The sequence below is a fragment of the Heterocephalus glaber genome, unplaced genomic scaffold (assembly GCF_053883595.1).
Source record: "Heterocephalus glaber isolate CG9 unplaced genomic scaffold, H.glaber_assembly_v1.0 deba00001509, whole genome shotgun sequence".
NCBI lineage: Eukaryota > Metazoa > Chordata > Mammalia > Rodentia > Bathyergidae > Heterocephalus > Heterocephalus glaber.
In genome coordinates, this window is record NW_028258325.1 from 11,662,285 (window position 1) to 11,686,700 (window position 24,416).

At 40.9% G+C, this 24,416-nt stretch overlaps 1 protein-coding gene across 12 annotated transcripts in view; it reads right to left on the minus strand.

The window, feature by feature from the left end:
- The window catches only part of Ldb2 (LIM domain binding 2), a 393,311-nt gene extending 372,620 nt beyond the window's left edge, over positions 1–20,691 (minus strand). For 4 of the 12 annotated variants that reach the window (XM_021260246.2, XM_004847239.4, XM_021260248.2 and 1 more), the window contains exon 1: positions 20,169–20,691. In XM_021260246.2, the coding sequence (XP_021115905.1) occupies positions 20,169–20,300 (132 nt within the window). In that variant the 5' untranslated portion in view covers positions 20,301–20,691. The remainder of the gene's footprint in view (positions 1–20,168) is intronic. The other 8 variants (XM_013073083.3, XM_004847242.4, XM_021260247.2 and 5 more) reach the window with 4 other exon arrangements.
- Positions 20,692–24,416: the final 3,725 nt, after the last annotated feature.

Here is a 24,416-nt window from a genome sequence, read left to right on the forward strand (position 1 = left end):
TGCCTCATTCCTAGTTTTAGCTGTTTTCACATCTTTGGGATCTAACACAGTTCCTGTATGTGGGATAAATGCATGTTCTCTAAATGTCCATAAAGTTTTTTCTTTTTTTCTGATTATTGCCTCTTAGATACAGAAACTGAGATCCATATTCAAATGATCTAAAGTCATCTAACAACTTATAGGAAAAGTAAATGTATCAGTAAGAGTTTACTGAATGGACACGCATTTATGATGCACACTCAGTAACTGTGAAGATATTCTCACAGTGAAAATTCATATCCCTGTTATGGACCCACAGAACAAGCGAATCATTTCATGAGGTTCCTGAGTGGAAGCCTGGATTCAGGTAGCCCCCTGTATACATATATACAGATATAAGGAGGAGCACCTACAAGAACATTGTAAGTGGCATCATGTCATTTTATGCATTCAATAAAAGGAACAAACTTAACAATATTTGCTGAGTCTCTGCATTGTGCCAGAGACTGCTTAGCAATCTTAGGTGTCTATAGTTGAACCTGAAGAAGTGGAAAGGGGATGAAAGAAAACCATAATGCCACACTTAAAGCTTATAGGGGGAAGGAAGATAGGGCAAGAAAATGGCAATGGGTTTGAGAGAATCATAAGAGCTTTTCAAAGACAAGAGGCACTTGAAAACAGGACCACTAATAAACAAAGAGAAACACTGAAATAACGAGACTCAAAAATGGGGAAGAAAATGAACACTTAATCTTTGCTTTGAAAAAATATAAAAGATGTTGAACAAACTGGGAAGTAATGAAGATGCTGAAAAAGGTAAAGCCAATCAAAAGCAAGTAAGGAAAGGGAGTGGGTAGCCCTAGGCCAGGGGAGGAGAGAGGCTGTGCATGTGTTTAACAGTTGATGGACATGAACGATGAGCTGTTACAGCAATTTCAAGTGAACTCAGGGAAGCGGGTAAAGTGAACATCATTAACTAAATACTGATTTGGGGCTAGAAGTCACAGGTACATGCTGTTGACAGGAACAAATGGAGACAGAGCCTGGAAAGAGTTCCTACTTTCTTATTCCAGTACTGCCAGAGTTAGGCCAACACCCATTCCTGCCCAACACCCTCTAAAGCCAGTCCATTCCCCCAGATCAGGTTCACTGTTATCTTTTACCTGGAAAAGAGAAATATTTTCTCTAACCTGTCTTCTTGCATCTGTTTCTAAATCCTTCCACACCCTTCTCCACTCAGCAGTGTGACAGAGAGTTTTAAACACTACTCCAATTATTCACCCTCTTTTAAGCCCTCAGCAAAAGGATCATACTTCCTATTGCTCTTAGATTTTTTTTTAAAAATCCTCCCTTAATATGGCTTATTCACAGCCAAACATGGTCTAGTCCCCAACTTAATCTTCAGTCTCAGATTGCATCTTGCATCTCATCTTCCCTGTCTGAACTATAGACAACTGCTCTTCTCCTACCACGAGACCCATTTGCACTTACCATTCCTCCTTGGAATGCCATCTTGGCACCCTATGTTTTTCTAGTTAAATAGGTTTTTTAATCTCAGCTGAAATTTCATTTCCTCAAAGAAGTCTTTCCTTGACAATTAATTTTACCTGTGTAGCTTTGGTTTATTTTACGCTTTCATAGAAATATGCTTGAATACTCAAGTGAACTGATCATACTATGTTGGATGATATATATCTTATCTATCTTATATAGATATATGTACACATATATGTTAATTATTATGATTATTCAGTTGAGGTACATCCCTATTGCTTGGCTGTAAGCTTCCTACAAGAAAGGCCCATGATTATCTTTATCCACCATTAAATGCTAATTTCTTGGCCCTGCTCAATACAGATGGAACACATGAGAGAATGAATAATATTTTAATAGATTTGCACAAGAACATATAGAGGCTCCTGATTGTTCTAAAGTCAAATCCAATCTCCTCTAACAAGAATTTCAGGACTTCCATTCCCAGTTTCTATTGTACCAGAGAAGGCAGAACTTTAGCAATGGAAGATGTGGTTAATTTTTGTATTGACTTGAGCAGCCCAAGGGAAACCAGATACTAGCTAAACATTGTCTGTAAGTATGTCTCTGAGGGTGTTTTCTCTGAGATTAGCACAGGAATTGGTGAACTGAACAAAAAGATGGTCCTCCCAGTATGAGCGGGCATTATCCCACAGATGTAGGACCAAACAGATGCAAGAGACACAGGAAGACTGGAATACCTCCACCTCTGCACTTGAGCTGGGGCATCCATCTTTTTCTTCCCTTGGTGTTACTGGTTTTCACACTTTCAGTCCAGAATGGCATCTGTACTGTCAGCTCTCTGGCTCTCAGGAGTTCAAATTTCACCACCAGCTTTCCTGAGTCTCCAGTTTGCAAGTGGCAGACTATAGGACTTCTCAGCTTCTGTAATCACGTGAACCTATTCCTAAAAAGAGTGTCTTCCTAGATATATATCCTACAAGCTCTGGTTCTCTGAGGAGTCCTGATGATACAGACAGGGTAGAAAAGAAAGAAATGTGAAGCCAACTTGACAACCCCATGAAGTCCCATTCACACTGCATGCTGCTATGGTGAGGATGTCGAATGTCCCTCAACATCCCATGTTAAGGCTTGAACCCCAGAGTGGCCCTATTAGGAAGTGATGAAACTTTTATGAAGAGTGTCTAGCAGGAGATCCTTGGGGCACTGGGGAAGGCCTTCAAACTGTTTGTTCCATAAGGCACTTCCTACCATTTTCTTCTGGCACCCCTGCCAGTGGTCTAAAGGCAGTGGGTCCTCCTGACCGTAGACCAAAACCTCTAAACTCAAAAGCCAAATAAATATTTATCTTTATAAGCTCAGATATTGTGTTATCATGACAGAAAGCTGTCACAGCCCTCCAGCAGGGAAACCAATGACTGCCTCCTCTGCTCCTCCTTCAAGCATACCACTCACTTCCCATCTGCAGAGACTGTCCTGTGCAGGGATTAGCAGCCCACTCCCTGATCCTGGCCCAGAGCTGTGTCCAGTGGCATCTTAGATCTTCATTTCCACTGACCAGGATGCCCTTCTTCTTCCCCAACAAACTCAACTCCTGAGAGCCATTTCCAACCTTGTCTATGGCACAGGGCCCATACACCCTCTTATGTGCGGGGTATTCTAGCGATAAGAGACAATTAGGCACAGTCCTCAAAATGCCTGGTGTGTTCAATCAATATTTAATGAACATCAGATATATTTCAGGTCCTGTGTTAGACTCTGGGTGACAAAATTAAATAAAAAGAAATCTTGTTCATTTGGGCAGTTTTTACACTGTATAAAGGCAGTTGGCCAAGGAATCAGGAACAAGGGACTAAAATCTTGAATGTTTGGCCAAGCCCTAGGGGGACTGATGTGGGCCAGGACTTCCAGGAAGCTTTTCCTATTCACAGAAGAGCTGTAGGCTCCTCAGAGTGTAGTCCTTTTGCTAATCACATAGACTTCTTACAGACTGCCTTGCCTGGAAAGACAGACTCAGCTTGTGTATGTGTAACTTCTGGTTAGTTGTGTCACCTAACGTGTTTAAACTTCAAGGCCTGCTACTCCTCTTGTATCACTCATTCTTCATTCAATCAAGAATACATTCTATTATCTTTTCTGCCCCTGGCCTTGCATTCTGGGTTGCCAAAGCTGGAGTGGTCTCTGAACTTAAAGCCACAGTGGATTTTCCTTGTACACTCACTGGGTCCATAGATGAGCGTGTGGGGCCACTGAGGAACCTAAAACAAGGTCATCTACCCACGATGTGGCATTGCTCGTCTCACCCAAAGGCTGCTCTGACCTTCACAGCCTCAGTTTCTTCATCTATAAAGGCTGGGGGGGAACCTTTGGGGGAGTCATGGAATTGCAAAGTGAGGTTCCACTCTGGATCTGGGCACACCCAGCGTGCCTCAGGCTGTGAAGCTCTGGGCTAATGACCAACCAATTCTCTGCCTGTCATGGTTTAGATCTAAAATTTGGCCAAAAAGCCTCATGTATCTAGAGATGGAGCTTTTGAAAGGCAATAAGTCATGGGGACACCACATCATCACTGAACTAATGTTCAGTAGATGAATGTGCAGTGAGGATGTGGAGCCTGGTAGAAGAGGTAGGTCACTGGGACACGACCTAGAAGGCTGAACTGTTGTCCCCATTCCTCCTTTCTCCCTCTGCTTTCTGGCTGCCATGGGGCGAGCAGCTGTCCTCTGCCATGCCCTTTCACCACGACATTTCTCCCTTGGAGCCAAATAACCATGAACTGAATCCTAGAAAACAGTGAGGCAAAATAAATCTCTTCTCCCTTAAGTTTCAGGTGTCAGGAAATTTGTCCCAGGGGTGGGAAAGTATTTACTACACCACCCCAGTGCTCTCATCTGAAAAATGGAGAGACACTGCTGTTGACATTTTAGCTGAGATAATAATGCAAAGCATTTAGATGTGAGCCTGGCATGAAGCAAGTACTAATAAATGTTCACTCTGATTATCATTATTCCTGCTCTTGAATTTTTGAGATTCTGCTTTTGTTTCTGCTCCACTCTCATGTTTTATGTTTTATGGATTCCTAATCATTCAAGACTTTAGACCATCTATTTCTTCCTAAAGTTTTCTCAGTACTACTATCCAGCTATATATCATAGTTGGTGGACAGGGATTGGGGATTTATTTTTAAGATTCACAAACTAACAACCTAAAAGTTTCACAGAATTGCTAGGGTCACCATCTTGTTGAGGATTAAATTTTCTACACTTTACTCAGATGATTTCTCATAACCAGGGGAAAAAAGATTAATTTTGCCACATGTTGGCATTTAAGTGGTTTTGAAGGAGCTGCCTTGTTTCTTTTTCCCTCTCCCAGGTCTAGATACTCTGGATTAAAGAACTTGGTTAGAGCCCTTCTAGGGCCTTATGGTTTCCACATTTATCTCCCTCTTTGTGAATAGAGAGGTAGCTTAATTCCTCCAGAGATCACCAGATGTACCACACCCTCAAGAAAGTAATAAATATTTCAGTCACAATTTAGTACCTAATAAGAGCAACTTAAAGAGAGCCAGTGTATGTGTAGTGTGTGTATGTACATATGTGTGCACGTGTATCTACATGTCCACCTTAATACCATAATCCCAGCTGAGAAAACTTCTGTCTTCATTGTTCTCAACAGCCCACTTTAGCCGAACAGGACACTTGTCACCCCTCAACGTAAGAAGATGCCCAGCTGACTGTCTCCCCCACAGGCCGTGAGCATCCTGAGGGCAGATCATTCTTGTGGTTCTCCATCACTGAGCAAATAATAAAAAACAACTCAAGATGCTATGGAAGAATGAATGAGTCAATGCAATTCCAGCCAAGACGCCACAGGGTGCCACCGTGAATGCTACTGCTTAAATGGTTTTAAAATCAAAGCCATAATAAAACTAGCAGCAGAATTCTTTCTTCTCTGATTTCCCCTGCCTCCATAAAAAAAAAATCACAGGAAATATAGAATTAGGACTGGAAACTATTTCCCCAACCATTCTCTCCCCACCTCCCCCCATTCTCTTATTATACCAGGAGTATCTGGTAACTCAAGAAGGAGGTCTCCAGAGATAGGGTAATATTATATAGGGTTAAGCTCCCTGGAAACACAATGAAGCAAATTAAGACTGAGATTTCAGTTTCTAACTATAAATGTCTTGACATATTTTCCTTTCAGTCAAACGCCTGGAAATATAATAAACTATATTTTAATGTTTATTTGTTTCAAATACAGTATTTTTTTCAACAGACAAATGCAAAGTTTGAAGTCTGGAAAAAAATAGGTTTAAATCACCATCCCAGCAAGCAGTTTTTAAAATAGTACACACAAGTGATCATTTCAAAGCAGTTTAATGCACTTAGCCAACAGGCATTAACAGTCTTTTCAGAATAACCTAACACCTTAAGCTTATTTCCTAGTCTTGGTTCAGATAAATTTTAACCTTTCTAAAAAACCAATGGTATGGGGCATCCTCTGAACTGTGTAATTTTAGTACATTCTGCATTTGCATTTGAGCTACTTTTATGATGACAGGAAGAAACAATCCCTGGGCCTTCCTCTCCATGCAGGTTTTAAGACAATAGTGTGTAGAGAGCATTTTGAGGCAAAATTTGGTCCTCCTGCTCCACTCAGTTTGTGTGGAAAAGAAAGACACTGAGACTCAGCAAGATTCTCTCACCAAAGGAGATGGGAGAGAAAGGCCTGGAGGAGGAGGCTCCACAGAGAGTCAAAAACATATCATGGACCTTGATTTTATATGTTCTGTGGCAAATTAAAAACAGAAAGCAGCACTCCACATCACTGCAATTCTAAGCTCCAGGGGGAAGAAAGGAGCTGGGAGTTCAAGTCTAGTCTAACCCAGAGAAGTCAGAAGAGGGAACGATTCCTCCAAGGCCACAGGCTTAGGGTTAGAGAGAGGGAAAAGTATGAGAAAGACACAAGAAAAACCAACCACAAAATGAGCAAAGGCTATGGGGTCTGCAATGTGACATGAAGTACCAAGCAAAGAAGGGAAGAGACCCTATCTAGTACCCACCCTGAGCCTGACAGCCCACCTCCCTGGTGTCATTCAGCACTCAGAATGTTCCTCTGGTGTGAATATGTTGTTGTTCCCATTCTATCAACATGAAACTGAGTCCCATGGAGACACAGGCTCTGTGTCCTCAACGGGGTGGGGCTCAGTACTTGCTGTCATTCTCTCTTCTTCATGCGGCTTTCTTGCTTGATTCATTGCCACTCTGCTGTGGGCCTTTGAGTTACACTCATTCCCAACGAAAGGAGTCTTCCCAGAGGCCACAGCACATCCTTTCTAGTTTCCCAAACAGGTTCCAATTCTGGCAAAGCAGGACCCTGGGGACCCAAAATGGCTGCTAAAAGTTTCATGGGCCACAGTGTGGACCTCAATGATGAAAAAATCAAAGTGTCACTGGGAAAGTTACATAACCTTGGCTTACTGTAATGCTGCATCTTTAAAAAAATTGCCATAAGAATCCATCCTTTGCCTCAGACACACTAGGCTAAAAATAGCTCAGTAAGCCAGTAAGTGTGCGTAATTTTTCTTTTATGCATCTCGCCATCCACTGATTCTTCCTCTCAGAAAACAAATGTATTCTAGGAAAGACGTCAGTCTACCCACCACCAAGGAAGCAAAGGGTTCTTAGCTATGGCAAATCAAATTGTTTCATCCTTCCCCAACAACAACAACAACAACAAAGCCCTCTATTAGTTCTCTTTACCCAGTAGCAGTAGCTAATGCTGATTAAATTTTACTATGTGCCAGAGGTTAATTTAAACACATAAAGGCCTTAATATATTCCCTAAAACAACTTTATGACATGAGGACTACTGCTGTCCTATTTTTCAAAGGAAGAAACCAAGGCACAGAGACGTTAAATTCTTGTGCTGGCACTTTCTCCACTATGGTCCAATGTATAATCTGTAAAGGATAAAGACCAACAACAACCGTGGCTTGGTGTACAAACACCTTCATACTCCCATGCTTGCTTCCTATGGAGATTTATTCGCATCACTACAGTACTTACACATTCCAACTTACATCCTAAGCCCCAGACAGGTCCAAATCCTCACCCTTCTTCAAACATAAAGTTACCTTTCAGGGCTCCATTTACTCTTACTGAATTTACTCTTCCTTCCACCTAAAATATCCTTCCCACTACCCTTTCTGAACTGGCAAATTCCCACTCATCCCTCAGGAACCTCCTTCTCTATAAATCCTTACTGTGTCCTCGGTAAGCTGTTTTAAGACAGGAATGCTGTCTTTTCTATTTCTAGACATATGAGAGATGCTCAGAATCCTTAAAACAAATAAGACATAATAATAATAGTTAACACCTCTAAGGTGCAGGCAGGCACTGTGCTAAGCACTTTGTAAGAATTATCTCACTCAGTCTTCACAACAACCCAGAAACATAGACTTGATCATTATTTGTATTACCCATGAGAGCTAACCAGGCACAGAGGGGTAAATTAACTTACCCAAAGCCACTAAGTAAAGAAATAAATTTGCATGACTCCAGAAGTTAAGTAATTAATGCAAATGCATTGGTAGAAGACAGAATCTCACTGTACACCACTTCATTACACGTATAGAAGCCCACGCGTTTGAGGCTTGTTCTTAGAATGCATATTACCTATATAAAAAGTGGTAACTGAGAAACTAATTACAAAATAGTAACCTCTGTAAAATGTGCCTTTTAAAAAAGATGGCTGCTGGCCACAGAAAATAATTATCATGAAGAATAGGAGTATGAACAAGATAATTGCTGACCCCAAGGGTCTCTTCGATCCAGTGAGAAAAATAAAATAACATTGACTACAACTCCCAACATAGCCCTCTTTTGGAGGCCCCCTCTTCTCCTTGAATCAAAAAGATGTCCTTCAGACAGTGTCATAAATTAACTTTCAATAGCCTGGCCTGCTGGTTCTAGATCAGCACTGACTCTTAACATTAATTCCAGCTCCCTCTTCCCAGTATGAATTGTGCAAAAATCTTTGATTTACAGACCTTGTACAAGGTTGCCTGCTTCTCTCAGAAATAATATAAAAGAAGGAAAATCAGGAAGAAAAAGGATATGGCCTCAAATGAAGAGGAAGAATCTAGCTTGAAAGGTAACAGTCTGGGACATGGCTCAGTGGTAGAGCATTTGCATGTGTGAGGCCCTGGGTTTGATCCCAGCACCACATGGAAAAAAAACCCTACAGGGCCTGGATTCCAGATTTCTGACTACTACTAATTGCTAATGGTAACCGTAATAGTCTCCATAGTTAACTCTTTACACCACCGTTCCTCCACCTCAGTGAGGGGTAAAATTGATTGTGAAGAATAATGAGCTCTTTGAGTACAAATTATGGTAAAGAGGCTAAATAATTTTTATACATCTATATGGTATTAGTTTTTCAATACCATTAGTTTTTCAAAACCATTAGTTTTTCAATAATATTCAGGCAACTGGAATTACATTTTAAGAAGATTTAAAGACAAGGTGAAATAGTCATAATTTGAAGAGCTGGGTTCAAAAGGGAACTCAATATTCTGCTAAGCAAATAAAAATTTTATGTACATTTATGTGTGCATTCAATTTATTTGCTGAAATGTTAACAGTAATTTTTTGATAAAGTTGAAAACAATTTTTATTTACCATCTTGCCATTGATAGACTTTATAAATACTCCACATTAATAAATGTACTGTATTTTAGAATCAAAAAAATAAACATTTTAAAGCATACACAACTCAATTTTAAATACGCTGGCAAAGAAAACAATCTTAAATTCAAAAACAGGAAAGATTAGTGCTGTTTTTTTCAGCTTCAATAGCATGATGCTAAAGATTAATATAATTTTCAGGCAACTGGGAAGCTCAAAGAGGAAAAAAAGACCTTAGAACGTTAAAGTTTTTATAAGGTTGAAGTAGGTAAGAATATTTAGATGTGGCCAGTTCTTAGTTATGATAGTGACATTAGTGGTATGACTTGGAAAGACTGAGCCTGCTTAGGAATCGACAGTACAACATACTCCAGCTAAGGCCTACCCGGCTTTGGGTTCTGCAATTCAGAAATTGGAACCTGAAGTTAAATAACATCTCCTGTGTATTCCAGCCCTGAAATTCTATGATTTTGTCAATATGAGAGTGGTAGGATCCACTAAATCAGGGCCTTTCAAGGACAGGTAATATGCACCAACTGTTTAGTTTCAATTCTAAGGGAAAAAAAAGAAAATTCAGCCAGCTACAGATTTACCATGGTTAAAATTACAAGGTATAAGAAGGGTTGCTTTGGTGTGTGTACTGCCAAATGGTCAGCCTTGTTTATTGGTTTAGCTTTTGCTCATGCACAGATTTTCAGTAGCAAGATAAAATCCTCATGAGTCCGAAGAAATGACCTACATTAGGAAGCAAAATTTAACAAGCACTATTCTCTCCAAAAAAAATCAGCAGTAATTTAATGTTTGTTTGAATTATGAAGATATTTCTCTTTAAAAGATTGATAACAATTATTATTAAAGTGGAGCTTTAAATGAAAAGTCCCCTCCCTGGTCAAGGAAATGAAGTAGAGGAAAGTATATATCATGTAAAGAATTCAACACAAAGAAATCACAGAAGATCTACACTGAAATAAAATCAGCACAACTGTGCATCCAGAAAGAAAGCAGAGACAGGTGATCTTACTACCCTGATCCCTCCAGCCAGAGAGATTCCACATGGTACCACTCAGCACCTCATGAGGTCTACTGCCTGTGTGTTTTCTCTGTGTTGAGGACAAAGCCGCCAGGTGTCACAGTGGATCAACGGGAGATGGGAGGTGTTATCAGTCCAGACATGCAGGGGGAGCTTCAGGCTTCTGACCAATGCTGACCCAACTCCCTAGGAGAAGTCTCTGCCCAGCTGCACACAGAGAAGTGTGCCTCTTTTGGAGAGTGGTCAGCAAAGGCCACGAGCAGTGTGCTCTTCAGCCCTCTCCTTGGACTTCCGTTTAGACAGGCTTTCAGCGGCCCTGGTGAAGGGGAACAGTTCAGTGTTCTGCTGTCTCCCCAGAGTTCTTAGCTTTCTCCAGACACAGTAGAGTCCACAAGGTCTTTTACACTGAACAACACTGAACACTTACCCTTAGATGTTCTAAGGGGTCATCATGACTTAGGATGTGCAGGAAATTGTGGCCACTGTGACAAGCCATTACTCCCCTACAGGATGGCACCTGATTATTATATCATCACTACTACAAAATAGTGAAAACCCTTCATAGTATCTCCCATTGGATGATACACCAAGCCCACAAGTCCTAGGACATGGTATTGCATATTTAGTTCCTCTAGTTATAGTATGCTAGTGGAGGCCACATAAAAGGGATTTTGTAAAGACACTTTTAGGAAATCAAGCAAAGTGTTGCATTACTTACAATATTTAATTTGCTGGAAGAACAGAGAATCAAGGCATCATCATAATCATGGTAGTTCCCATTGTTTAGCACCTATTATATGCCAGGCATTTTACATGAATTAGCTTTTCACAATATGAAACTCAGGCAAGAAAACTGAGGCTTAAAAGAGTTAAGAAACTTCCCTAAGATCAAACAGCAAATAGTAGACATAGGATACAGGACAGGGCTTGCACCCAATCTGTCTTGTTCTGAGTTATGCTGAGGTTCAAGGCAAGTCTGTCCTTTCACTCCAAAGTATGTATGTTTTGGGGAGAGTGGGAAAAACTGTACAAATTTCCTAACCAGAAATTGAGAATTTGTAGACATAAATAAATGAAATCCAGGATATTTCTCTTCTCTCTCTGGCTCTGGCTCTGTTTCTGTCTCTGTCTCTCTGACTCTGTTACTGTGTGTGTGTGTGCGTGTGTGTGTGTGTGTGTGTGTGTGTGTGTGTGTGTCTCTCTCTCTCCATATGGTTAGCAAACAGTTATTATAGACACAGGGCCATATACAGTACTGATATAACTTTCCACATTTTCTGTTGTACAAATCACTTCGAACAAACTAATTAATGGGCTGGGGATTTAGCTCAGTGGTTCCATCACCTGCTTCACAAGTGCAAGGTCCCAAGTTTGATCCCCGGTACCAAAAACAAAACAAAACAAAACAAACAAACAAACTGATTAATGGCCCTAAAATACCTTTTTAAATGCAAAGTAAATTCTCCAGGTACTATAATGATTCATATCATATCTCTTGGCTGCAGACCCTTGGGTAGATGCAGAGAAAGAGAATTTGTGGACCAAATAAGAAAAGCATTGCTAGGATCAGTATAAATATACATATATATATATATATATATATATATTTTTTTTTTTTTTTTTTTTTTTTTTTTTTTTTGGTACTGAGGATCAAAAACTCGGGTCCTTGTGCTTGCGAGGCAAGCGGCAGAACCACTGAGCTAAATCCCCGGCCCTAGTATAAATATTTTTAATCAGAAGTCAGGAGATTCCCAACAGATTCACACACTCAGAGGGCAAAATTCTCAGGTCTACCCTGTTTCACAAAAGAAATTCTCCTTTCTCAGGATTTCCTTTTCTACAAGCAGCAAACACACCCTGGCTATTAAGCTCACAAATGTGTGTCCAACTGGAACTGTAAGCAATCGTTGGTAAGATTCAGGGCAGATTCTGATGTCAGCCTGGACATACTGGAACCTCTTTATTTCCTTTACTCAGTGGACATACTTTCCATATCAGCCGTCTGCTGTGGGAAATGGAGAAGACGGCTGTGGACATGGCTACCACATTCCTATCCTCACAAGGCTTAGATTCTATGCAGGACAAGAAAATGTTTAGGACACAAACAAGAAGCAAAAATATATCAGCTGTAATAATTCCTATGAAGCAATGGAGATGTGAAAGGTAACTAGGGTTCACTTTAATCGAGGGAATTGAGGAAAATGTCTCTGGGAAGGGAACATGAAGTTGACCAACAGAAGACCTCCTAAGTGCTTCACTTGTTTCTTTCATCATCCTTCTTTTCTGTGAGGTGTCTAATTGATCACCTGCAGAAAAACCTAGCACCATGCCCAATTCTAATTCCAATTAGGTCTCTTAATAGATATATGAGTTATTATGGAGGAAGCCATTTGCCCACTCCACCATGGAGTGCAGAGGTCCTGAGATGTGAAGAGGCTGGTCAAGTTAATGGATCCAGAAGTCCCTGTGGCTTGAGTCTAGTGAACTGAGGCATCAGGAAGGAACAGATCGATAGGGCCTTACAGCCAGAGCAAGGAGGAGTTCAGAGCTTGTCCTAGGTGTGAGGGGAAATTGGAGAGTCGTATGATCTGATTTGTGCATCAAAAATACCACCGTGGAGAATGGAGGGTAAGGTCAAAGGAAGAAGCACACAGCACAACTTGAAGGCCATCCCAGCCCAGAAAAGAGAGGAGGAGGGTTCAGAATGTCACCAGGATGAAGAAGGTATCGCTCTGGAGGGGTCCACAAATCTTTAATTCTAAACCATCTCTTTTTAATTAGAAGACTACAACTTTAAGTTAGGTTGGTAGAAGGCGCTACTGATGTGCAGACAGGTCATGGCTGCCAGAGCCACCAGCAGGGAGTGGGCAGCTGGAAAATAATAGTGTTTTACTAGCATGTTCCAAGGAAGAACTTTGGATTGAGAGGTAGAAAATCCAGCAACTGGGGATCCCAATCTCAGAACATGCATGTAGGTACTCTGTCTCAATTTCTTTACCTCTTAAAAGGGAATTGGAATACGTGCATCTCAGGTTTTGGGGTGGATCAAATGAAGCGATCCTTCCTCTCTCCAAAGATTGGTAGGCATTTACTGTAGAGACAATGGCCTCACAGATGGCCAAAGTGGGCTGCAAGGTTAGGAAGGAAACTCCATCCCCTACAAACAACTTCTGCAGAGAGACAGGATGTGGAGACACTGACTGCCTCTTTGGAGTGGATCAAACTAAGATAGAGAGAAGCTGAAACATGGGGGTTCTTTTCACCAATGTTTTTGTTTTCTCTCAGATTCCTAATTGACTACCAGTAAAGGAAGCCAATGCTATGCAAATTCTAATTATAATATATTCTCCTAATACTTATATTGTTATTGTTGTCGAAGGAGTAATACCACCAAAAACTGAAAAGCTTTACTTCATCCCACTATTGTTTAAAACAATTCAAATACAACTTTTCACAGATATGGCTGAAAAGAATCACTGGATAGAAATCTACATATTTCTCAAGTAAAAAAACAAAAAAACTTAGATGAATAATATTCTTCTATAACAATTCCATAAACTCTTCAGATACAGTGAGCATATTAAATATTTTTCAACAGGGAGTACGATTTAGTTCTTTCTTTCAATAATCAGGGTATATTTTCCATTCCTGCCTCTACCCTGAAATTGCATACAGTTTCTTTTGAAATGAAGTCAGGCATTTGAGAGAGAATCACATGAGGTAGATGGAGTCAAATTCCAAGCCACCTCTGGAAGTCAACTTGTCCTAGGAAAAACTGAATGCATTTAAAAGTGTTTACAAGTAAAGCTAGAATTTCCCTAGTATTTCTTATTCAAGAAGTGCTACAGCAGAGTAGTTAGGAGCTTCAGGTGCAGAACTGCCACTTGTTAGACCTGAGACAATTTATTTATCCTCTGGGTTTCCAGCTCCTTGTCAGTAAGAATGTGGACATTAGTGGTACCTGCCTTATGCAGTGATCATGAGGGTTACACGAGCTGATGCACATCCAGGAACTACTTGGTAGTGTGAATAACAACAAATACTCCATAGATGTTAGTATCATCCCAACTACCTTCAGAGAAGTGTGTGTATTTCACTGCACATTGATACCCAGAGGACACTTTGTACTAATCTATCACAGTGCCTGCCTCATTATAAGGGGTGGTTTGTACGTCTTTCTTCATTACCAGATTGTAAGCCCCTAGAGGACAGAAAATGCCCTAATCATCTCTACATTTCTAGTTTCTGATATTTTCCTTACCTGAAGTATAGGAATTCTTGAATGACTGAATTGTTAAGTATCGATAGTTCTGAAGCATGTGGCCAGAATTTAAATTTAAAGAAAAAAATTGATGCTGAAATAGATTTTAAAAAGAAGAAAAAAAGAAAAGGAAAGAAAATGTCCTGGTCAGAATATAACCAAAGCATATGGTAGTATCAACACCAGTTGAATATTTTCTAAATGCTGTATTTTCTGATACTTTAAAAATAGATTATATTTTGATTGATTATATTTTGAGACCAAACATCCAAATCCAAATCACTAAATTCATAGATCTGGTTCTTGAGCATTTACAAAGTTGGATGTTTATAGTTGTTTTATGTTTTGTTTGCTTATTCAGAAAAGGGGTGTGCTGTTTTCCACATGAAAAATGAGTTAATGTGGACAATTGCAATAAAAGGAGATTTATGGCCCTGTTCTCCATACAATTTAAATTAATTTCTTTCTGAAACCCAAACAAAAAGACAAATGCTTAAAAAATGCATAGAGTTTAAATCCTATATGATAATTTATGCACCAAAAAGGGAGAAATTTAAATGTGCATTGATTCTCAGTTGATAAGAATCTGTGTTGAAAGATTTTTTTTTTTCTTTTTGGCCTCCTACAAATAGTTAGTTTGCAGCAATTTTTAATTAAAAACAATTCCCACAGTAAGAAAATGGGGGCGGGGGGAGACTTCAGGAAAATAAAAGTCAGTACAAGAGTTCTCTAATTTGTTTTCTGAGATCATGTAGAGAGTCTAAAAAATAAGGAGTTTGGAAGTTCTCATTTTTAAAACTGCACTTTTGGTTTCATTTAACATTTTCAAAATAGCTTTCCTGACCACCACCAATCCCCCCTCCCCACCCCCATCAACCTCCTTCAAAAAAGTTGGAAAGTTCCTTCTTAACACTGAAAATCATTCATATGCCTTAGAGAACCAGCAACATTTTTCTTTCTAAATTTCTAGAGGGGGAAACAAACTCCCAAGTTACCACATTTTCCTTTCTTTCCACCTATCCAAAATACTTAATCTCATTTTAACTAGATTCCATCCGAACATCAATGATACTAAGCTATTCCATGAATAAACATGATGTTACAACGTGAAACCCTGTGACCAAGTACATAAAAATGCAGCTGAAAGAAAAGACTGAGACTCCTCCCTCCACCCTCCCCTCCCGGGGAGTTTTAGGGTTGAGCTGCTGCGGGTGAGAAACAGCAGATTTAAATTTCAAGGTCTTCAACATTTTTAACATTCATATTAAATCCCATAAAACTAAACACTGTAATTCTAATAAAATCTTTGGGTGAACTGCTTCCGATTGAAATCATAGTTCTCTCTTTTGGAATGGGATGTGCAATACTGATAAAAGGAAAAACTCTCAAAATATAAGGGAACTTACACTCTTTTGCTATTTATGGAAGTTTATTAAAATTAGCATGATGCCAACATGAAAAAATATATAAACTTAAAAACATAAACATCATCATTTGAACAGAGACATTTTTGGTCATTTGAATGAGGAAACAAGATAAAAAAAAACTTATCTACAATAATTATGATTTTTATAACTCTACTTGTGAACTTTCTTAAATTCCACAGTAATTCAACATAGTTAAATTCCTTCACTTAAAATGATGTTCACTGTGATGTTTCTCAGATTCCCCACTTACATTTTCATCTCACAGTACAGACTTCAGGAAGGAAAAAAATACAGATTGTTTTTGTTTTTATTGAAGCTCTCCACAGAACAAATTCTGAAGTCTTTAGAACATATTTTTATTTCCTATCTGACTGCACTGTGTGTGCTATGTTAAGCTATATAATTGTGCAGTCGTATTCTTCCAAGATACATTTGGCACAGTAAGACTATTCAAATATATGAATTTTGGAAGACATCGGGTCAATTTATGGTAGCATACACAAGAGAAAATGTAACCCTTTTTCTCCTGCCTTGGAATTAGAGTGAAAAGCAACACGAAGCTCAAAGTTTCTCTGAGACATCCGCTCATTTCTTTATCAAAATCCATGAAGATTCTGATGTTGCAAAGAAATTTTATTTCCCACAACACCCAGCAGCATTTAAAATATATTTCAGCTTTTGTTGATTGCTTTGTAATGCACTCTTGTTCGTTTAAAAAGAGGTAAGGTCCTACAATCTTACACTCTTGCATTGCTTTCCAAAAGTGATTAGGGATCTAAATAACCTCATGATAAAAATCAGAGAGGAGGATGTGGGCGGGGTGCTCTAAGGGGACTGGCCCAAAGCCACTTCAACTCCACAGGAGGTGCCTGGCTCCAAAGCGTCAGAAGTCAGAATTGTGCTTCTCAGGGAAGGTGCTAATTTTAATGGCAGGATTCTCAAGCTTCCTCTCTCCTCTTTTATCTACTAGATTCAAGGGTTAGCTAGTCAACAAATGTTAATTGAGTATCTACTTTGTCCAGGAAGGACTTTTGCTAAGCTCTAGCTATAACCAAGACTGACAGGGCCCCGGCCTACAGGTTTCCCCCACTATTATGGACTGCCAGTATCATTTGTGATTTGTGATACCATGAGTAAAGAAATAATGTCTGCGCTCTTTACTCTATTGCAGAATTCTTTCTCATACTAAAGAAAGCCAATCTGCATTTTCAAATTAAAGGGGCATGGTAGGGAATTTGCAGATAAGGTCATCAAAACCCACAGTCGCTAGTTAGTACCTGACAGGAAGGAGTTAGAAACGGGATTAACTCCCAGTCAACCATCCTCAAACTAACACTATCCAGTGTCCAAAATACTTTGATTAAATTGGAAGAAATGACCATAGTAGAAGGCTCTGGGGGTGGCCCATGGGAGGACAGTGACTGTTTCCATTAAAAAAGACCCTTTTAGGAAATTTAGACAAACTTGATTACAACTTCTTCATCACAAACTGCTCTGCTATAGCTTCTTTATAGCCAACTATGTGTTCCAAAACAAATAAGTTGAGAGATCTACCCGTGTGTGTGTGTGTGTGTGTGTGTGTGATTAGGAGTTAATAAAATGATACTACATATTATGGGAGAGTGAACTAGGGAACAGAGACAGAGAAGAAAGAACACCCAAAAGGTAGTGTGCACTGGCTAAAGTCTAAAAGTAATCACTCAACAAACTACTCGATTTTTTGTATGGACAAACTGATAACTCTTGCTGGGTTTCATTGTATCTCACTGTAACCAATCCCTTGCCAGGACCCTGGGCAGCTGTATCCTAAATAATCATCTTTGGTGAAACCTCAGTGTGACTTTTTCTTGAAAAGTTTTTTTTTTTCTAAGTACACATCATGATCAATTTAAGACTTAATGTTAATACTTTATATTTTAGGAGCAATCATATGATTTGCTCATTTTCTCATATGAAATGAAAACAAATTTATGGTGTTGGATTCATGCATGACACCATGTACTGCTTAGCAATGAAAGTGAGAAGCGGCATGGCAATTATTTAGATAATTATTTTTTAAAAGACCTAATAAGAAGGTACATGTACTAGGTACATGTACAAAACACCAAAACACACTAAAAAATAATACATAGTGTTTTATTGTCTTAGAAAGATTAAAAGCTCTAGGATTTCTCATTGAAGCTTTCTTCTCCTGGTTCTTCAACTATGAAGCAGTTTTATTTCCTACTCAAAGTAAAATATCTCACTGTCACACCCCATAGTCTAAAAGCTAGAAGTTCCCAAGTTTAGCTATTACAAATGATAATGAGCCAGTTTTGAAAAATGCATTACTAATATGGAACTTTTAAAATGTCTTGTCTCAAAACAGAAAACAAACTTTCTGGGACTTGATTTCACCCTGCAGGTTTGTGTCAGAGCCAGGGCAGGGAGGTCTGCAGAGAAGTCCCCCAGCTCAGAGCTGCCCAGAGCTAAGGACAGGCACAGAGGCACCCAGACCAGGATAGTTGCCTGCCTTCCACGCTGCAGGACGGGAGGAAGCCCCACTGCAAGGCCTCAAAAACTTCCTAAAATGCAAGTTGGATACAGGTTCTTTTTAAATCCTCCTGTTGTGCAAGAATTGAACCATAGTGGCCTCTAGTCTCTTTTTAAAAACTTCTTTTTTCAAATCTGTATTGCAGTTACGTGTGTCTGAACTTTAAGACATTTCCTATCCTCCTAATTCTGGAAGCAAGCAGGCTATGTCAACCAATCATTTATGAGGGAACTTAGGATTCTAGCACAATTGTAAAGATGTGAATGAAAGATACACACTGTAACACACATACACACACACATACATGCACGTGCACACAAACAACACACACAAATATCATTTACTACCAACAGCTTACTTCCCTAAGCAAAAAAGAGTTTATACTTCCCTATAGGGTACTGGCTTCCATAGAAAGCCACTGTACCAGCAATTGTGTTTAACATCATTAGTGTATTAACATATAAAGAAACTAGCAGTGATGAAGACAACACAGCTTTCTGAAACACACAAGTCCTTGTCCAGTAGTGAGCCAATCAGGAAGCAGGTCACAATACCGTTAGCCATATTAAATACATTAAATGTCATGAATTCTCTATGGCTCCATTGACAATTCAAGCAAGTGTGTTTTATTTTATAATACAAACTTAATCAAATCCCTTCCCAGAGTTAAAAGTCAATCTTCTATCTAAAATTCCACCAAACAGATTCCCAAAAAGCTCTCTGGCAGAAATTCCCTGGGTATCTGTGTTCGGCGGAGAAGGCTCAATCCCCAGGGATTCCAGCTCCCTAAAGTGACTTTGGGGCACCTACAAGAAACTCCTGTTCAGAAGATAACACAAAGCCCCAACTCACAGGCAAATGGACAACCCGCAGCAGCCCTGCCAGCCAGCCAGCACACAGAGGAAAACTCAACTGACATTAAATATTTAAATTGCAGGAGGCAGTCTGGAGTTTTGCATTTAGAAAGTTCTGAAAGTCTTGGTCTCTCTACTCCCAGAGTTGTAGTCTGAGAACTAATGAACCCTCTCTCTCTCTCTCTCTCTCTCTCTCTCTCTCTCTCTCTCTCTCTCTCTCTCTCTCTTCCCCTCCTCTTTCTTTCCCTCCCTCCCTTCCTGAGGCACAAGATCACAAAAGTCCAAAAAACTCAAGGGGCTGGAATGCTGAGCCGGCTCTAGTCCCCAAGGTAGAGCCCTTAGCCTCTTGAGGGAGAGGAGAAAGTATAGAATCCTCTTGCCCCAAGCAACTACTTTCAGAATTTAACAAGGAAATATCCAAACATGTGTTCCTCCAAGGCTAGTTCTGAAAAGTATTTAGGGTTACTCTTTTGGACCTTTTACCTCAATTTTGATGACTTTGAAAAGCAAATGCAGGTCAGAGCAGACTCATTTATATCCATCCAAACACAAACAACCGCAGAATCCTTTGCAATTGTATCTCAAGAAACAGGACCATCTCAGAGCCTGCAAACAGCAGAGTTTCTGGGAGAGCAGCATTTCTGAAGCCCTGGCATGGGAATCAAGCGCTGGGCTCTCTGTTTCAAGATTCCGGCAGAAACTGTTCCCTGCTCCAAGAGTTGCTGTCCCCGCAAACTGGGGCGTTCAAACTAGTGGCTTCATGCTGGTGCTCATTCCCTTGTACGTGGTAGTAGCTAGTGGGACACTTGCCACAGAATTCAGCCAGAAACCCCAGGAAAAGCCCATGCACAGTTAAAAAAAATACACCAACACCCAGCCAAGGTTGAAGTACTTACCTCTGTGCGAGACTGCAGTCTCTTGTTCATCTCATAGATCCGGTACTCTGGCTGTACCATGTAGGGTGTGTGTCTCCTATAAAATGGGCCGAAAGGAGAAGAATAGAAGGGGTCATGTGGTGTGCTGGACATCTTGCCTGCTTGTCGAAAATCAAGCTAAACAGACTAGCAGTAACGTCCATGCAGAGCACATGGGCTGTGTTCTTCACAGTACAAAGTAGACGCACGCACACACGCTCACACACATACACACTCGCACACACGCAGAGGCAGGCAGGCAGGCAGGCAGGCTGAGCACACTGGCTGGGAAGTGCTGTGGGAACCCTCTAAAGCGAGAGAGGAGCCGGAGCGGGAGGAGGGAGGGAGGCAGGGAGGGAGGGAGGGAAGGAGGGAGGGAGCACGGGAGAGGAGGAAGAGGGAGAGCGCAGGAGCTCAGAGAGGGAGGGAAGGGAGGTTGGTAGGGAGGAAAAGAGGGAGCGAGGGAGAGAGAGGAGAGAGAGAGAGAGGGAGAGAGAGAGGAGAGAGGCTGGATTGCAGGAGGCACCACGCTTGTTTTTAAAGAAGCAGTTTGTGGAGAGGTCATTTCCTGTCCACACTGTGGACTAGTTCAAAAATATAATTTTGCTCAGAGTCTGACAAGAGGTCTAAGGGTCTAAGGTTGGGTTTTAATTTTTTTTTCCTCCAGCCAGGACCCTTCCCAACCTGACTGTTTAAGCTTGTTAGCGTGGAGGTGGTTTAACCGCTGGCTAAGCCACTCACCCCTGACAGCCCCACTGTGGTAGTAGATCAAAAATGTGATTGTGACCCCGACACGGAGACAGGGCACTGGGGTCCCCTGGATATGAGCTGGTGGGGCTCCCCCAGGCGAAGATCTCTCTGGGCCCCCACCTCCACAGAGTGGAACCTTTACTTGCTGTCCTTCTAGGAGCTTGTTCGGTCTTTTTTCTCCCACCCCCCAGCCTTCCAAATTACCCTCTGCCCAACCCCCTCCTCCTTCCAAATCTTCACTGGAGCCCCTCAAGGCAGGCGGTTTAAGAGGCCTGGACTCAAATTACCAGAGCACCTTCAGGTAAGAACAATCATGCTGAATGTGGAATATCTGAAATATCTCCATAAGGCAATGGTCTTTTTTTCCTACCCCCCACCAAAAAAAAAAATCCAAAAGCAGACCTCCCAATAAGATAGGAAAAACAACCAAAGGAAAACTCCCACAAAAATGACCATGGAAAAAATTCAATTGAGTAGGAAATTGTAGATAATTAAATAGATCACCTTCAAATAACATGCCCAACTCTGGACAAGGTCTTTATTTTCCAAGATTAGCCAAATCTATAAATCTTTGCCTAACTGTGGTGTATGATAACTGGAAGAAAAACCCAAACAGCCCATAGAAGGGGAAAAAAATCTCTATGTGGAATTAAGGGATCTATAAGAAAATCAAATTCTGCTGGAATCAATGTCAACCAGATATATGACACTTAAACAAAGCCAAGTCACAGAAAATTCAAATGCACTGAGCTGACAACTAGCTAGGTCAGTGGTATTAAGGAGAGAAAGCCAAGGACCACCAAAAAGCATGATGAATGCAAGACCTGAATGCAAATGCATGCAAATGAGACATTTCTTCTTTTTAATAAGCAGATTAATTAACTTTCTGCCCCAATCATGGCTTGGGGTATCTCCAAGACACTAGCCAACAAGGGATACAGTGGTATTGCTAATTTTGCAATTTACACGCTGAAGAGTACTCAGGCACAAAAATACCCCCAAACTGCTGTCTTGATCAGTCTCTTTTCCATAATTGCAAGAAATGTTTGCCGAGTCCACCTCAAACTTCCAGCAGCTCAGCTCAGCACAGTCATGTCAGGATGAGATTAGGGGCGGTATTACACTAAGGCTGCTGGGAACTTGTGCCTGTAGACACCAAGGTAGGCCAGCATGCTGGGTTTCAGGTTTCATTACAAATCCAAAAGCTGGACCAAATTGGATGCAAGGTTTGTCGAAACACAAAACCTTCTAAAGATGGGATTTCAAACAAGTTTGGCATGATTTATGTTTTGGTATGGCAGCCACTGCAAAACCTAGCGGTTCCTTATGCTTAAATTCCCAAATGAAAGACTTCCAAGAGTTTAGCGTCTGCCTGCATTTGTGTTTACATGGCCTTTTCAGTATAAGAATCAGAGTAACTCCAGAGCAGGCCTGTGCAGCCCAATAGGCATCAGATGCCAAAGGCTCAAAAGTCCATCCGGAGAGGGGCCCCTGTCTGACTCAGCTAAGTTTTGCTCTCATTCATTCTTGCAGACCATTCCAAGGTATGCCTGGAACTACATCTTGCTGTGAATACTTATAGGCTCCAAAATCAGAGCTACCTGAAACTTTATAATGCCTCATCCACATCCATGATTTCCCACCCCTGTTATTTCAGGAGTCTCCAAGCTGGTTTCTGCTCACATATTCGCAGTTGTCTTCAAACCCTCCAGCAATCTCTTCTTATTTTAATCAGAATGTTGATTGTAGACAAAGTAAACTGATCATGTCCCATGCTTTGCCCTTTAGTGTCTCCTCTCAGCAGGAGAAAAATGTCCAGGTTCCTTACGTTCATGGTACACAGGCTGGAGAACACCGGTGTCTCTCTTTCCCTGTCCGTCTCTCTCCACACACACACACACACACACACACACACACACACACACTCACGCATTTGTTTGTTCACTCATTCATTTATTTATCTGCCAAACTTACTCCTCCTGTGGTTACGATCTCTTTTTTCACACAGGACCACATTTTTACTTTTGTCCCTTGTTTTCCTGCAAAGTCCTACTCAACCTTCTCTCCAAAGAAATTGTCTCTTCCCAGCATGAACCTTTATTAATTTGTCAGTTTATTTTCTTCAATGGACGACCCCTTCGCAATGGATGAGGACTCTGGCTACAGCATAGCACTGACCAGAGAATATTTCAGCCTTGGTCTCACCACTTATCTACCTCATGAACTTGAGCAAACCATTGAGCTTCCTCCATTAAAGGAGGACATTGTAATAACTGGCCCATCGGATTGTTGCAAATGAGATACCACATCTGCATGTATTTGAATCCCCTCTTCTAAATTCAAGAACAACACTATGATTATCTGGTCTCTGATAATTGCTTAGCTGCTAGAAAGCACTGGGAAGACAAGATTGATGTGCAGCTAGGCTACCTCCCTTCCTGCCCCTTGCCATCTGGTGAGGTAAGGCACAAACTTTACAGAAGAGCAAGTCAGTTTTGGGGAACAACATTTCAAATTATAGTGCAAACTATCATGGAAATAAATAAAAGGAAAACATAGAAAGTCCTTTCCCTCTTTGGATCAACAATGTCCCTTCTATATTATCTTATTTGAGAACTTCTATATCAAAGTGATAATCACTATCATTTGTTAAGTACTCACAGTGTGACTGGCATGGCGCTGAGTGCTCAGCACAAATACTCTGCTAATCTCACAATACATCAATAGGTCTGATTTGATTACTGTCCCCATTTTACAGATATGGAAACTGAGGTTTTGAGAGGCTAAGAAAGTTTTCCAAGTTTATGCAGCAAATGAGGTCCTCAACTTAAAAAGCAGGCTGGCTTTTAGGATACCTTAAATATCTGGGTGAGGACTTTCGGAATCTAACCTTGCCTAACTTCCTGAGTCTCCTCATTGTGCTGGTTGGAGCACAGGTCTATCTTTGTGCTTCGAGGACCTCTGCTTTTGTGCCAGTGGTCAGCAGGTTGCTTGAGAGACCTGGACCTAATTAAATGTCCCGAGAGACCACAAAATGAAGAGGCTCGCATCACTTGGACTTCATTATTTGCCTGCCTACTTCCCCTTGGCCCACTCTGACCCCTCTCCTGAGGCCTTGTGACTTTTCTTACTGGCCCAAATCTGCCTGCCCCTGAAGCCACACTGGTGGGTGCTCAGCCCCTTGCACCATCAGGTTCCCTGTTGCTTTTGTCACCTGTCTTCCTTCCCTGCTTCTTGAGGGACCAGCTGTGACTTGTCACCTTCGGGCGCAAGGCTGAGCCTGAGAAGTGAGGGAAACAAAGTATTCATTTTTGTTTTGTTGTGTGGTACTGGGGGTTCAACCCAGCGCTTTCACACTGACCTATATGCTCAGCCCCTTTTTAAATTTTTTACTTTGAGACGGCGTCCCACTAAATTGCTAAGTTGCACAGGCCGGGCTCAAACTCGCAATCTTCCTGCTTCAGCCTCCCAGAATGCTTA